The sequence below is a fragment of the Balaenoptera ricei genome, chromosome 7 (genome assembly GCF_028023285.1).
Source record: "Balaenoptera ricei isolate mBalRic1 chromosome 7, mBalRic1.hap2, whole genome shotgun sequence".
Taxonomy (NCBI): domain Eukaryota; kingdom Metazoa; phylum Chordata; class Mammalia; order Artiodactyla; family Balaenopteridae; genus Balaenoptera; species Balaenoptera ricei.
This window is the reverse complement of record NC_082645.1, coordinates 106,499,638-106,516,259: the sequence shown is the minus strand read 5'-3', so window position 1 is coordinate 106,516,259 and position 16,622 is coordinate 106,499,638. Positions and strand designations below refer to the sequence as shown.

At 38.5% G+C, this 16,622-nt stretch overlaps 1 protein-coding gene across 3 annotated transcripts in view; it reads left to right on the top strand.

Annotated features, from left to right (window-relative positions):
• FARSB (phenylalanyl-tRNA synthetase subunit beta) overlaps positions 1-16,622 on the top strand; it is a 65,571-nt gene that overhangs the window by 25,974 nt on the left and 22,975 nt on the right. For all 3 annotated transcript variants that reach the window (XM_059928802.1, XM_059928804.1, XM_059928803.1), the window contains 2 exons: positions 3,032-3,124; positions 6,760-6,877. In XM_059928802.1, the coding sequence (XP_059784785.1) occupies positions 3,032-3,124; positions 6,760-6,877 (211 nt within the window). The remainder of the gene's footprint in view (positions 1-3,031; positions 3,125-6,759; positions 6,878-16,622) is intronic.

The following is a 16,622-nucleotide window of genomic DNA, read 5'->3' as shown; positions in this document are numbered from 1 at the left end:
GATGTTCCTACTGGAAGGGACCTTCCAGATCTAGTTCAACACCTTCCTTTTTCTTTTTTTTCTTTAATCTTTTTTTTTAAATTATTTTATTTTATTTTATTTATTTTTGGCTGCGTTGGGTCTTTGCTGCGCACAGGCTTTCTCTAGTTGTGGCGAGCGGGGGCTACTCTTCATTGCGGTGCACGGGCTTCTTGTTGCGGTGGCTTCTCTTGTTGCGGAGCACAGGCTCTAGGTGCGTGGGCTTCAGTAGTTGTGGCACACGGGCTCAGTAGTTGTGGCTCTCGGGCTCTAGAGTGCAGGCTCAGTAGTTGTGGCGCACGGGCTTAGTTGCTCCGCGGCATGTGGTATCTTCCTGGACCAGGGCTCGAACCCGTGTCCCCTGCATTGGCAGGCGGATTCTTAACCACTGCACGACCAGGGAAGTCCCAACACCTTCCTTTTTCTGGTTTAGAAATCTTTTATTCAACAACATTTATGGAACATCTGTTATATGCCAGGCACTGTACCAGTGAGGAAGCCGGAGGCCGAGAGAGGATAAGTACCCAGCGAAGTTTACACAGACAGCAGGAGAACCGTGACCAGAATCTGGCCTTTTGACTTCTTGAGGAGTGCTTTTCTGTTATGTCAGACTGAATGCTAGGTTTGAGTACCATGTCATTCATATATGTACCACACATGCATATGCAGTCAGGAGCAGCAGTGATTTCATGTGAACTGATATACAAAAAATAGCATAAGGAAATGTATTCTGTTTTTTTAGAAATGTATTCTATTTTTTATAATTATATTAAGTGGCAAAGGAGTTGATTTTGTAACTATGTAGCCCCACGCATCTAAGGGGGAGCACGTGCTCTGCCTCCTGACAAGTAGGTACTCTGCAGAGAGAGTTTGTCTTCCACAAAGGGCTTTATGTACATGATTCCATCTCTCAGTGCAGCCCTGTGAAGTAGGTGTTTCTGTCTTACACAGCAGTTAATTGAGGTAACTTGTCCCACTTCGCACAGCCAATTGGCTGTGGACCAGGGATTCCAGCACAGGTCTATCTGTACCCCAGGCCTGTGACTGAACTGTCCCACCAGGAGTGCCAGAAACAGTCTGTTCAGTTGTCCAAGGTCACTTCAACACATTTATCACAGTGGGGCGGGGCAGGGCAGGGGTCAGAGTTAGGTGCTAGAGAGTCTCAGATTTGTAGTAACAGTTTTCCTATAGGAATTTCAACATGAAAGGTATTTATAAAGTTACATACTTTCTAAGCAAACCTAAACATCACTGAGCCTTATATCTAGTTTTGCACAAGAGTAACAGCCCTTCTCTTCCTAAAACCCAGCCCTTGACTTCCCAGGTGTAAGTAATTCACATATCATCATCATGATTTTTGCTATATCTGCATACCAGTTTTAATATTTTCATTTAAATTAGCTCACTTTTAAAACTAAAAGCCTACTTCAGCCTTATTTAAGAATAATATTTGTAAAAACTATGGGCTTCGTTTACTTATTCTATTTTTTCTAACACGTAAATGTGTTTATTTAAAATAAACACATAAATATGAACACTTACAAACATTTCATCCTGTATACCAGCTACTGCCACTTCAGGATACCTGATTTAAATTGCTTCTTGCCTCTATCCCTTATGGTCCGTCATCATGATAAAGTGCAAGGTCACTCAGATACCTAACTGTGTAGCCATGTGTCTGTGGGGCCTTTTTCTTTGATACAGACAGTACTAGTTCTGTTTGAGAATAGATTGCATCATGTAAATTGCATTTCCTAATTGGTCACATTATGTCTAAATCTTGTTATTAAAACTCCTCCATGTTATGGAGGAAAAAATGGTTATTCCCAGCGTGCCTGCTGCCATCCTCCACTGCTGCAGCTATGGCGGTGCAGGGAGCTCTTTTCTGCTGTGCCTGGATGTGTCTTCAGAATCCTTCCTGAAAGAGCAAGGCAGAAGTCATTAGAACTGGCATTGGCATAAAATGGATCTAAACCCGTTCTTTTTTTCTAAGTGAGATACAGACCATTAGTCCTTGAGGACAGTTTTCTATTTTCCAACCTAATGTTGGAAAATAGAAAAGAGTAACTGATGGTACATCAGTTTTCATGTTAAGTTTTAAACTCTTTCAAACGTTAACATTAATATATGTGATAATTGTTTATTCTTAATAATGACATTAATTATCATCATTAGTATTTTTTGATCACTTAGTTTGTGCCAAGTAGTGTATTTGCTTTATCTCATAGTCATTGAGATAAAGACTTGCTGTATCTCATAGTCATTGAGTTTTATTTTCAGAATTCTGCCTCCCATCCTGGTTCTTGAGGGTGACAGGCGTCTTTCTCTTTTTGGTGGGTGAGTGCTTAGGAGTTTGCTCATTACCCAGAGCTTTATCAAGCACATATGCACTGAAGTTAAGTGACATCGTTGAGGTCATTTGAATTCTGCTCTTAGTCGCACCATTCTGTCACAAGTCAATACAGATTTTGCAGAGGTTACAATAGTAGTCAAAACAGAAAGTCATATGAACACCAAGGAGGGAGAGAGAATTTCCGACTGGAGTCATTAGGGCTATTTTTATGGAAGTGGTGGAAGAGATGTCTTTTAAGTAGAATCTTGCAGGGGGCGGGGTGGCAGCAAGTCGGGCAGGGAGGGCATTTCAGGTAAAGGTAGGGAAAAGTGTACAATTCAGGGAATGAGTAGGGGATTGTAGGAGACTAGACTGGTAAGGTCAATGGGAGGCTAGCTTAGGGGGGCCCAAGTACAGGTTATACCACCAGCTCCATGTGAAAAATGTACTTTAGCTCTGCATCATGGTTAGAACTCATTGTAAGAGAATTATTAATGTTAAATTGCATCTGCTGTGGACCTGAATTTAATTGATATATGTTTATTCTCAGCTTATTCTTAGCTTACTTTATATAATCTACATTGCCATGAGGCCATCAAAAGTTCTTACAGCGTTAAATACTTTTTATATTGGATTTAGTCATTGCTTTTCCATATTGATCTATTTTTATGTATTTCTTAGTGCTCCCAAGAAGATATTGCTGATAAACTGGGTTTGCATATCTCTGCAACAAAGGCAGTCCTCATAAGTAATCCTAAAACAGCTGAATTTCAGGTAAGAGTTTTAAGTAGTTAAGAATTTGGGTAAAAACTGAGAGGCAGTACATGAGTTATGAAAAGTCTCTTCAGTTATTTTATCTCAAATGGCAAAATCATAGAGCTTCTTTAGAATTTCTTCTTGGATAGGTTTATATTTGGTTCTTACATACATTACTGACAAAAATTCTTTAAACATTTTATAATCTTTTCTTGATTAACCTTATAGGTGGTTCTTACTTGCTTTGTGCTACCTATACCTAGCCCAGCCTTTCTTGTCTGAACTTTCCATTTCACAATTGATTTTTTTTTTTAATACTATTTTCAGGTTTCATCTCTTTTCCACCCATTTGTAATAAGTGAAACTACACCTGTTCCCAGTACCTCCATTAAGTCTTTTACTTTGAAATAAGTCGTTATGCCAGTTCTGGACCATGCTGACTGTGCCTTTCATTGTAATTGTCTAGTTTATTGGCAGTTTCATGTGGAGGTTAGGAATATTTAAATGAGAATGATACTCCCTTAATAGTAAACGTTAAGTGATTTACATGATAGATTCGGACCTTAACTATCAAAAGAGAGCATTTCAGAGTTATAATATCTTTGCTTATTAATGACTTTGAATCATTTTATCTCTTTCATACTAATAAGCTCATTCTATTTTCCTTGTATATGCATTTCAGTGTTTTTTTAAACAGGCTTTAGAGAAGATCATGTCTTCTAGAATCAAGGGGAATCTTAGAATTGGAAGGACATGCTTTTCAGAAAGTTAATGATAAAATAATACATGAACTCTGATTTGAGATAGTTTCTTTGGATCTTGGTTTTCACTTTTGTAAAAGTAGTGTCTGGATTAGTTCTAAAAATTCTAAAAGTTCTAAAAATGTTAATATCTAGATTTTTTAAAGTTAGATTTAATGTATAGAGCTACGTACTAATGTGGCAGATTAGAGCTAAAGAGCTAATTGCTAATAATATGCATCAAATACATAAATTCTTTCTCCATATTCAGTGTCAGAACTTTGAAGAATCTTTATGCTAGTTTAGAAGGATTGTGATAATTTTTATATTTTGATTTCTGATGCCCACTAGCTTTTCTAAGACGTGTGAGGTGTTCTCTTTAATAAGAGATGTTCAAATTCATTTGGATAGAGAAATTTTTCAGTAAATCTTAATGGATTTTTATTTGAGTTTTTTCCAGTATTTCTTTTTCTCCCAGTTTTATTTCTCAAGCTTGATAGATTTCTTACAATGTGGTAATGTTATGTTCTTTAGGGTTTACATCGTATCTATTTTATACTAGTGGAAGGAAAACAAATCAGAAACACATTAAATGTCATGAAATAGCTGTGGCTCAGCACACGTAAGATTCAATATTTCTGCATTAAATACATAAGAGATGAGAGTCTGTCTTTTAGATTTGACAGATTCTCTATTTTACTCCTCCTTTATGAACAGATAACGTCCTACCATTACCAATGTGGCTAACAGGTTTATATTTATTTATGGTTAAAATAAGTAAGTTGTTCATGGTCTTGTATCTCAATTTATTGTCTAAGCTTATTCTTTCTTTTGCATAATTCTTAACTTTGGGCTATTTTCTGGTAGTAGTTATACTAGAGAATGGATGAAATAAGAGAAATGTTATTTACTGAAGTATGTAAAATTTTACTATAATTATTGTAAACACAATTACAGAAAATTACCATATCCCCCTAAATTAGCAATAGTATTCCTTAATATCCTCAAATATCCAATTATTGTTCAAATTTTCTCAGGTGTCTTTTTTTAAATAGTTTATTTGATTTGGGGTTCAAATGAGGTTCATACATTAAAGTTGATTGATGTGCTTCTTAAGTCTCTTTTAATCCACAGGTTGCTCCTCCATTCATTCATCTCTTTCCCTCTCTCCCCCTCCCCCTTTCACTTTGTGGAAGAAACTGGGTCACTATCCTGTAGGGTTCTCACATTTAGGATTTTGCTGACTATATTCCTGTGGTCCCCTATATTTTCAGTAAATTGGAGTTAGATCTAGGAGCTTGATCTGATTCAGGTTTAATTTTTTGTGTTGCTGTGAGTTTTTAAAGAAATAAATCTTATCTATAAAATAAAGTGAAAAAAAACCTAAAAAAGTCATCTACAAAAGTGGCTTGTTTCTATTCTAATAAGTTAAGCTTTTTTTAACATTGTAGTTTTGTTCTGTGAATGGTTTGGGCACTTTCTCGCTGGTTGGGAAAGTGACCCATATTTCAGAAAGCACTGAGTTGAAGGCTAATAGCAGCTTTCTGGTAGAGTGAATATAGTAGGAAAGGTGTTCTCTTCTTTTTTTTTTTTTTTTAATATTTATTTATTTATTTGGTTGCTCTGGGTCTTAGTTGCGGCAGGCAGGCTTCTTAGTTGCAGCACATGGGCTCCTTAGTTGTGGCTCCTGCGCTCCTTAGTTGTGGTATGCATGTGAGATCTAGTTCCCTGACCAGGGATTGAACCCGGGCCCCCTGCATTGGGAGCATGGAGTCTTATCCGCTGTGCCACCAGGGAAGTCCCTGTGTTTTCTTCTTTCCTCAACACAATCTAGCAAGTCCTTGTTACATATGCAGGATCTAAGAGGGGCTGCTGTTTTAGCCAGGGTGGGCAGGGCAGGCCCATGTAGGACCATGTAGACCTTTGAGCAGAGTCCTGAAGGAAGTAAGATAGCTACATACGAATCTAGAGGAAGAATGTATGAGGCAGAGGAAAGAGCACGTGTGGAGGCCTGGGATGGGATCCTGATGGCGGTGTGTGGCTGGAGCACATGCAGTAAGCCGGGGCAACAGCAGGCGTCGGGGTTGGAGAGGGGGCTAGGGCCAGATTCACATAAAGCCCCATGTAGCGCATGGGTTTTATTCAAAATCTGATGGAAGTCCATTGGACGTTTTTGAGCAGGAGCGTTCCATGATCTGATTTAGGTCTTAAAGGGTCACGTCTGTGGGGAGAATAATAGATCATAAGGTGGCAAAGTAGAAGCAGAGATATTATCCTAGGAAGCTCATGCAGAGTCTGGGCAAAAGATAATGGTGTTGGAGTCTGACTGCAGATGTAATACCGTCGCTCATAAAACCCTTCTGGTAACATGATGTGTTGAAAGCTAACATATCTCATACAGCTTAGAATGAGAAATTTATTTCACAGACAAAAGCAGGGGAAGTTTTGCCTTTTTTTTTTTTTTTTTTTAAGAATTGGAATGTGTATTTGTATTTCTTATGAATATTAAGAATGAAATAACTAGACGTTTTCCTATTTGTTTTGGCTACTAAGCTGAAAACTGTAGTCACATCCTGCCCATAGCAGCTATGTGGTTTTTTAGTGCCTACATATTTGTGTTCTGTTTTTCTCATTGTCCTGGTATTTTAATTGCATTTACATTTTTTCCCTGGTCCTAGTTTTTAAAAATTTGGTTAATTCATGTTAAAACTGTTTAAATATTTGTATTTCTTGTAATTTACCTCAATTACTTTGTGAAATGAAGCAGGATATGAAGTACTGGAATTAAAAATTAAAAATGACTTGGATATTTAGGCATTGCATTTTCCAAAAGTGTCTTCCTGTGAGGCCATGGATTAACCAAGTATGTCTGGTTCCTATTTGGTCAGTGCAATTTCATGTCTTCTCCTGTAGGTGGCACGCACTACCCTTCTTCCTGGCCTCCTAAAGACCATAGCTGCGAATCGGAAGATGCCCCTTCCTCTGAAACTGTTTGAAATCTCTGACATTGTAATACAAGATTCTAGCAGAGGTAAGAATGAGTCACCTTTGATTTGTATACTTAAAGCATTTTTTATTATGAAAACTTCAACTGTATATAAAAATAGAGGAAATAATGTAATTACTCCTGTGATTCCAGCACCCACCTTCAAGAGTTATCAACTCACACATGGCCAGACTTCTTTCATCTATAGTCCAACCCACTTCCTCGTATTCGTTTAGTATAAATCTTAGACATCACATCATTTTATTAACAAACACTTCAGTTTGTATTTATGAAAGGTACGGGCTACCACTATTTTTTTTAATAATCCAATGCCATTATTATATCTTATCATCAAATATCCAGCTAGTGTTTGAATTTTCCCAATTATTTCATAAGTTTAATTTTCATGACTGATTTATGTGAATCAATCCAAGCAAGGGCCAGATATTTGATTGCAATATCTCTTACTTTTAATAGAAAGCAAATTGGTTTTTTTTTTTTATTATTAGCACCTTTAATTATTATTTATTTAGTTATTTATTTTTGGCTGTGTTGGGTCTTCGTTTCTGTGCTAGTGCTTCTTCTAGTTGCGGCGAGCGGGGGCCACTCTTCATCGCGGTGCGCGGGCCTCTCACTATCATGGCCTCTCTTGTTGCGGAGCACAGGCTCCAGACGTGCAGGCTCAGTGGTTGTGGCTCACAGGCCTAGTTGCCCGGCGGCATGTGTGATCTTCCCAGACCAGGGCTCGAACCTGTGTCCCCTGCATTAGCAGGCAGATTCTCAACCACTGCGCCACCAGGGAAACCCTAGAAAGCAAATTTTAACAGAGAATTTAATAATATTTATGAAGAGCCCTATTAAAACCTCAACTTGAAAAGCACTGTGGAGTATTTCTTTTTTTCTTATGTCATGTGATTTATATGCATATCATTTTGACGTACTTGATATCTTACTATTCTAGTTTAACAATGATTGTTCATATTACTGTTGTACCAGTGATTGTAAATGTGTTTTACCAGTTTTTGCTTCTTTTGAGGATGGTCTGGACTTGTTAGTACAGCAAGTTGCTTCGTCTAATATTTGGAATGTAGCTGTTACTTAATAAATATATTATGTATTTAGTAAGTCCTTAAAGCTGATTGCCAAGAAAGCCTGTCTCGTTCAAACTTCTTCATGTCTTCAACTTATATATAAGTCCGACTGACTGTTCGAGCTGCATATGTGGTATCTCTTGGTGAGCAGTGCCCTCAAATGACTAAATTACTGGCGGTGTTTCTTTGATTCCCTGGATTTAACAGTTGAAGTCCTAGCAGTATTTATTCAGTCTTACTCCAGACTCTGCAGAATTCAGAATGTGTTCTTTTGAATCCGTTGACAAAAGAGGGGGCCTTTTCCTCAGTTTCTCCTGAAGAGGACAACATGGCGTCATTCTAACGACTAGAAAGTAGCCAAGAACTATTGACTGTAAATCGGCCTGTCTTAGGAAATAGATTCTATAAAGGTGCCCTGTGGACTGTCCATTGCAAACCTTTCAGCCTAGGCTGGATTCCATCTGCTCCCAGTATGCAGCCTGTCTTCAGTTAACAGTGTCACCTTGCATTTGTATGGTGCTTTTTGCTTCCCCCCACCCCAAAATTTTTTAAGGTACTTTTTCTTTTTTGATTGTTAAAACATCTCTTTGAGGCAAATGGGACAAAATATTGTCCCCATTTAATATATTGGAAAATTAAGACAGAAAAGTGGTAATTTGCTCAAGGCTGCATAAAATAAGGGACTTAGAGCTAGGGCCAGAATTTTGGTCTCAGTGCTTAGATCCTTGGAGAATAAAAGTTCTGTGTAGAATTTTCCTTGGATGATAAATCTGTAATAGAAATCAGAAAACATTTTCAGTGCCAGCTGCAAATAGTTTTGAGGGTTCTTATGCCTCAAATCATCCACTGGTATAGATAACTGAGAATTTGTTGTAATTCCTATGTCAGTTTTTTCTATTAACTTTGACTTGTTACCTTTCATCGTAGTTCTTTGAGTTTTATGTTGTTTTGATCCTTGGTGATCCTTTCATATTTCTAAATATAGGATTAGGTTAATTACTCGAGATTTCCTCAAAAGTTCTGTAATACTGTTTCAGCAACAGGACTCTTCCCTAGTGGCAGAGGCTTCCTGCGGGGCTGGGCACGCTCACAAGCAGGCAGCTCAGAGCCCGGACGGTGAGGGTGAGGAGCGAGCTGCGGTCCCCACAGTTGCCACAGGGAGGGTTTCGCTGTAGGCATGGAACACCACTTTACTGTATTGCAGTCCTGGGTAGAGGCGCCTTTGCTGGTTTTCTTTTTCTCTGTGTTTCTTGGGAAGGCCCATGCTTGGAGGTTGAAAGAGAGCTGTTCTTAAATACAAGTGCTTTCGGCCGTCATTTAACAGATCACCCTGGTGATAGTTCCAGAAACCCCATCCATATACTTTTTAATTCAAAGACTTGTCTTTCTGCTACACTTTGTTTCATCAGGAAGAGTAGTTCTTATCTCTGTAGCAAACCTCTTTTATACCTGATTTTAGTTGTGATTATTCTGCTCTGTTTTCCACATCAATCCATTTTTAACTGATAATTACTTTTGCCTGTTGTCTTACACCGTCATGGTTTATTGTTTTTCTTTACAGTTTTCTGTCCTATCAGTGGGATTTGAGGAATAAGAGGAGGTAGATGCACCCAGTAAGTCTACCATCTTGAAAACATAGGTTTGCTTTAGTTTATGTGGAGTGTGTTTCCTGTTTAGGTGGGCCTGGACTTTATTTCGTAACAGAAGAAGCTCTCCTGATGGATTACTCTAAGGATGGACCTGCGGTCTCCCCGCCTGTCGTCTGGTGCACAGAGAGGGCTCTGCAGGAGAAGCAGCCCAGCACCGCGGTTCCGTGCGCGGCTCTGCAGCCGGGGCGCCTGCGTTTGAGTCATGGTTCTGCCACTTCCCAGCTGCTTAACTTTGGACAGTTTATTTAATTTCTTGGTGCCTCAGTTTCCTCATCTGTGCAATGGGAATAATGATAGCACTTATTTCAGTAGACTTGTAAAAATTAAATATATTTTGAAAAGTTCCAGCCACGTAATAAGCACCGTTTGGTGTTTGCTCTGACTGTCAGGGTATTAGCAATCCCTAAGGCCCAATACATAGCTTCTTGGTCTCTGGAAATTTTCTTTGAGAATGAATTGAAAACCTTTGCTGGCCATTAAAGGGTTAATATCACCTTGCTAAGGCACTTGGGGCTCATTTTTATCCTAACTTTGAACTTAATTGGTTTTTCTTCTGTTGTGCACTATTTTTTTTTTTTTTTTTTTTTAGGAAAAGAAAACCAAAACGTACTAATGTAGGAATTTACTTAAGAAAGTAGGAATGTTGGGGTTTTTTTGGTTTTTTTTTAATTTTTTATTTATTTATTTTTTATTTTGGCTGCATTGGGTCTTCGTTGCTGTGCGTGGGCTTTCTCTAGTTGCGGCGAGTGGGGGCTACTCTTCGTTGTGGTGCGTGGGCTTCTCATTGTGGTGGCTTCTCTTGTTGCGGAGCATGGGATCTAGGCCCACAGACTTCAGTAGTTGTGGCACGCAGGCTCAGTAGTTGTGGTGCACGGGCTTAGTTGCTCTGCGGCATGTGGGATCTTCCCGGACCAGGGCTCAAACCCGTGTCCCCTGCATTGGCAGGCGGATTCTTAACCACTGCGCCACCAGGGAAGTCCAGGAATGTTTTTTGAGCAATTCATCACCCACTTCTTTTCAGTGAATTGAGCGTATATGTTTTTACCGTCTCTCACACCAGGAACCATTTTTCTTTTGGATTTACAGTAGCCATTTCCTCCTAAATAATTAAACAATTTTGAAGAAAAAAAAAAAATCTAGACCATCAAAAGTGAAATGACAGAGCAGTTTTCTAGGGACTATGAAAATGTCCCAAATTTTCACTAGTGAGGGCAGTACTCAAACTGCTGGTTTAAAAGGGGTGGAGATGTATGGCAAGACAGTCTCATTTGTTGTACTGGGAGAAAGTATCTTTTAGTTCCTTTTCTTTGCCAGGGGCTGCTTGGAACATGAGAGAAAAGGTTGCCAAGGGAGTGTACAAGGTGCCCTGATAGCACAGAGAGGGGAGTGACAGCTGCCACTAACTTGTTTCATAACATTAAGGAAAAACCAACACTCTCAGCCTCACGGTTTTGTGTAGGCAAGTGTATCTTCCAAAGTGGAAATGGAAGAGGAATCTCTACTGGATTTCAATATGCCTTCCACAAATTCTGTCTGACCTGCGTTCCTGTAAGAGTAGACGAAAGTCTACTAGCTCGTGTTTTTGTGCTTGACCTTATTGGACAGTTTCTTATGCTAATGTGGACTTTCTGACTGGCCATCCATGTCGTGAGGCTGTCAGGCTGCCCGGTGAGGGACTCAGGCACCCTCCTCCTCAAGTATGAGGATTTCCACTCTGAGTCAGACACAGTCCTGTTCTTAGAGGCTGAGCCAGTCACTGCATTTATTGAATTGTGAGATCTGAAGTTGCTGCAACATTTAAAAAAATTAGTCATGACTCGAGGGACTAAGCTGATTTATCCCTTTTGTTGGGCAGAGTGGCGGTGTCTTTGGAACGAGAAGTTGAATGCAGACTCTGCTGTGGGGTAAATTTTCAGCTTTATTATAGCAGGGAAGTCCAGTAGAGGCTGTACTGAAGCTGTCAGATCGGGCTGCTGTGTGAGTAACTGGTTGGTTTCAGTTGTTATGTTTGTCTTTTCAGTGTCGAGGAGAAACTATCAACAAAATAGTAAAAAATTACTTCAGAGGAGCAGTTGTGAATTTCTAGTCTTCATGCCCAGAAATGCAACTATATTTTGCAAAGTCCAGCATTCTGGCTTTTTATTAAACGCAGATTGAATTCTGCCATCACAGTTTATTCCACAGTGGTCACTGAAACTGCGAGGATGCCTAAAAGCTCACAAAAATGGCAGGAGAAAATGCATCATGGGGTTGAATCTAAGTTTAAAAGGAATGATAGCCTAAGAAGGAAGACTTACTTTGGTTTCGTAAAGCAAGTATATAGGGTGTTTTAAATTTAGCATGATACAATCATCCAGTTGTCAGTTTGACATTTATCGGTAGAGAACCCCGATAATCATACTGCCCTTTAGTTTTAACTACTGCATTTTAATAATTTTAAAACTGCTGGGTTTTAATAATTATTGTATTGCTCAGGTCGTTTCTGCGTCTCCAGAGCGTTGCTTCAGCCCTGGAACAAGCCACCTTTCCTCTGTCCCCCAAATTGCTGCTTAAATAGTTGCTAAAATTTCTCATTCTCCCTGAAGCTTTTCTAAATCTGAAAGATCTACTTCTTACCTTGCCTAGTTTGGATATGGAAATCTAGAATTTTTTTTAAACTTTTAAATTTAAAGTTAATTTTTTTTAACTTTAGTATATTTAAGATTCTTGTTCTTTTCTCCTCCTGGGACCACCATGGCCGCATAGAACAGAGCTAATTCACTGTTCTTTTATGATTTGGTTTGTTCCTTCTGTTTGCTGTCGGTTTGTACCTTTCATGTATCAGTCTTATTTTGTAACCTACTAAACTCTAGGGATCCAGTCTTTGTAGTTTTTGGTATAATTCTTTGCTTGATATAAAGCTCAATGAAAGCATTTTCATTATGAGCTTGTAAAATACTTCAGCTCTGAGAAATTGTCCATTAATTCTGCAGCCATTAAATAGTGGAAGATTATCTCACATCCACATGTGGAATGTGGCTTTCTGAAGAGAGCTTATGTCATCAGTCTAGATTAGTTTAATTTTACTACTTCATATTTTTGGCATGTAGAATTTCCAATTAATAATCCAAAAAATATGGGTGTAAGGAACATTGACATTAACAGTATTTGAAGTAGCATCATTCGCATATGTGATGGCATCTTAACTGTGTGAGTACCATCATTTTTAATGTAGAAAGTTATTTTAGTACGTTTGGTTCGCATAGTTAAGATCTGCTAACATGAGTATAATGTGCTCTGTCATGCATTGAATATCGTATTTTTTTAATAGATAAAAATCCATTCCAGGTTTATGTTAACGAAATAAAAGCCAACCCACAAGGATGTAACTTTTTCCTTCATGCATTGAGAAGGTCATAGATTTTTCCTCACATTTGTTTCTTGGCTTTCAGCATTATTTAAAAAAAGAAAAGTCTTTACCTCAGTGCCGTAATATAGAAGTGTTTTAAGGAAAATTGTTCTTAGGTTTTATTATGTTTGTTTTTAAAATTGAAAATGTATTTGTAGTATCTTTAAGAACTTTCACAAATATGTATTAAGAGTAATTCTGTTGTTTTCACATTAAAAAAAATATACACATATCCAACTTCTCCCAAATCCTACTCTTAGAATTAGTTGCCAGACATTCTATGCATATGCATAGAATGTATGTTTCACATTTCTATATATAGCCACAGATACAGGTAAATTCTTTTTAGTGTTTATACAAATAGGATTATGCTTTTTCTGTCCTGTACTTTTTTCCTATGAACACATTCTGTCCACCTCATTCTTTTTAATGGCTGCATAGTATCTCATTATATGGATATACTGTAATTTATTGACTCAAACTATTATGACGACTGTTTAGATTGTTACCAGGTTTTTGCTAAAATATGTCTATTGTAATGAATATCCTTGTACCCTTATACAAATATGTGTTTTTAGAAATTGAATTGGTCAGTCCATTGGTATGCATATTAAACGTTTGCTACCTTGTCAAATTCTCTTCTAAAAAGGATTTTTTACAAATTTGCACACCTACCAAGAGTGTGTAAAGGTTCCTGTTCTCCCATATTAGATCTAATTTTTTAAGGTCTGTGTCTTGACAGGATTCTCATAGCTTTTGTGAATCATTGGGCCTACTCTGAATTTCTTCTGAAGATAACTAAAATTTGTAATATTAGCTATACTAGTCTCATGGCTACCAATATTAAAGAAATTTGTTAGATGGAATAGACTAAAAATCAAGGTGATTTGTTTCCTTTTCTGAGCTTGGCCAGGCTATTATTCTCAAGCTCAGTATCAGCCACCAATTGCCCTGGGAGCTCTGTTGTTTCCCCAGTAGGCTTTCTCCTAGCATCTTTTTTTTTCTTTTTTAAAATTTATTTATTTTATTTATTTTATTTTATTTTTGGCTGTGTTGGGTCTTTTTTGCTGCATGCAGGCTTTTCTCTAGTTGCGGCGAGCGGGGGCTATTCTTTGTTGCAGTGTGCGGGCTTCTCATTGCAGTGACTTCTGTTGTTGTGGAGCACAGGCTCTAGGCACGTGGGCTTCAGTAGGTGTGGCATGCAGGCTCAGTAGTTGTGGCTCTTGGGCTCTAGAGCGCAGGCTCAGTAGTTGTGGCACATGGGCTTAGTTGCTCTGCGGCATGTGGGATCTTCCTGGACCAGGGGTCGAACCGGTGTCCCCTGCATTGGCAGGCAGATTCTTAACCACTGCGCCCCAGGGAAACCCTCTCCTAGCATCTTCATTTGGGCTTCTCGGTGAATGTGAGAATAGAGATGGAAAGCTTCTCTTGAAGACTCTTATCCTTTTGCATTCTGTGCCACTACGATAACATTGTCTAACACCCCTAATTTGCTTTTAATCATTGGTACTTTGGTGAGAGAGAATCTACACTAGGCTGTTCGAAAAATTTGAGTTGTATGTGATAGTCATTTACTAAAGGACATCACATATCACTTTTTTTCCTTTCTTCTTCTTTTATAAAATCATTTGGCATGTTCTTTCAGCTTCCAGAATTGTAGCCAGCCACCCCTTCTCTGGGTGGTTTACATCAGCCTCTCCGGGCAGTACTTTGAAGTCTGTGAAAGACACTGGTAATTTAGGCTGACATACTTGGCAGGCCTATTTAAAAAGCAGAATTGTTTGATGGCATGACACAAGAGGTCTGTTAACTGAGTTATAAAGAACTGAGGCATTTCCAACAAACCCTAGTTTTGGCATGAAATTTAAATAGTTCTTATTTTGCGGCATGCAGTCAGTGAACTTCCTGTGATGTAATATGGTCTCTCAGTGCAAAATACTAGGAAGTGGGAATTTTATTATGCCTAGCAGTTTCTCCAAGGAGAAATTCTGGGTGGAACTGAGTATGTGGTTATTTTCTCTTTTAATTCAATCCAGCTAATTCAGAGGGAATGTCTTAGCAAGATGTGAGGAAGCAAGTCTAGAGGGAATGGTAGCACTTGGGAGAGATGTGAAAAACCAGCCAATCAGTGGTGGGAGCTGGGAGGGGGCACCTAAATAATGTATTTAATCTAATTCTTATGGTGGGTTTAGTATAAAGCCCTAAAAGTCAGTGGCCTTTCCTTAAAATACTGCAAAATTGAGTTTAAAAATATATAGCTCATTATTGTATATGCATGTGCTGTAAACATCCTGAAACCTTTCTTGAATGGAGTGTAATTTTTTTTAAGTCCTGTATTTTTTATTGTAACTTCATTATTCTGATTGTCAAAATCACTTAATTATTTTTTTTTTAATTCTAAGTCTTTAAACCAGATGTTGCTCCTCTTATCAGAAAGGCAAGTTTTACATAATTTGGAGATCAGGACAGAAGTATTCCAAGGCAAAGGTTACCAAAATAGAGCTTCCAGTTTGTGTTGCTAAGCTCTCTGAATGATGGCATTACTGTTGGACCCTTCTCTCACAGCACAAATGGGACTACAAAGTGGTTTCAATACGTGTCTGTGTGTTAAAGTGAAAGCATGTGACACCAACAAATGGGTACCACATGGCAGAGATACCCAGGAGCAAGTCCGTAATATGAAAGGGATAAATTAGTTTTGTTTCATTTCATTTTTTTCCCTTCAAGGGAAGGGGGGTGGGGAGAGGGGTTGAGCAGGGAGGGAGAGGGAGAGGAGGGGGAGAGGAGTGTGAGTGAGTGTGTGTGTGTGTGCGTGTGTGTGTGTGCGCACGCGCTCCTACGGAGCAATCAGGCCCCTCATTTTAGTTAATGCACGTGGTTGATTTAGTGACGTTCGATGCCTGCCTGGTTTTAATATTAATCTTTATTCCGACACCTCCGATTATAGCTTTTAGGTACCAGATTACTTTATTCTTGCACATGGAAATGATGGAGAGTGGCAGTGGCACAGTACTCACTTTCCGACACCAGCTGGCTCTTGTGCTGACTTAGAATGTGGCCACTGTCTTGTCCTGGCCTTGTTTAATGATTTTTTTTGTGTATGCTTAGCTTCCTTTCCAGGCTTTGTTCATTTATTCAGAAAATAATTGTTGAGGGTTTAGTCTGTGCAGGCCCTGTGCTGGCTTTGACCTCTACCCTCTAGGGATACCTAGAGTGGAGTGCTTTGAGCATAGTGGGTGCTAAGAAATGTTACATGGCAAGAACAGTTATTTCTCTATGTATGTTCAGTCCAAAGTTTAACTCAGAATGTACTTCCCATGAGTTACAATACTGTTGAAGGCTAGAAAGTTCAGTTAACTGACTTCTAAAAATAATTTATTTCAGTTGCTTGACTACAATTCTTAAATATGAAAACTTTTGAAAATGAAAACATCTGTGTATCATATCAAAAACATTTCAAGAATGCACATCTTTGACTATATTAAGAATATATTCATACATAAGCTTGCCCTTATATTGTTTATTTTCATCTAAATCCTTTAGAGATTTAGAGATTTCATCTAAATCCTTTAGAGATTTAGAGATTTCTACTGTATAGTAGAGAGGGCATGGATTTTAGAGTTAGACAGTGCTGGTCAAATCCTGGTTTTGTAACTTATTAG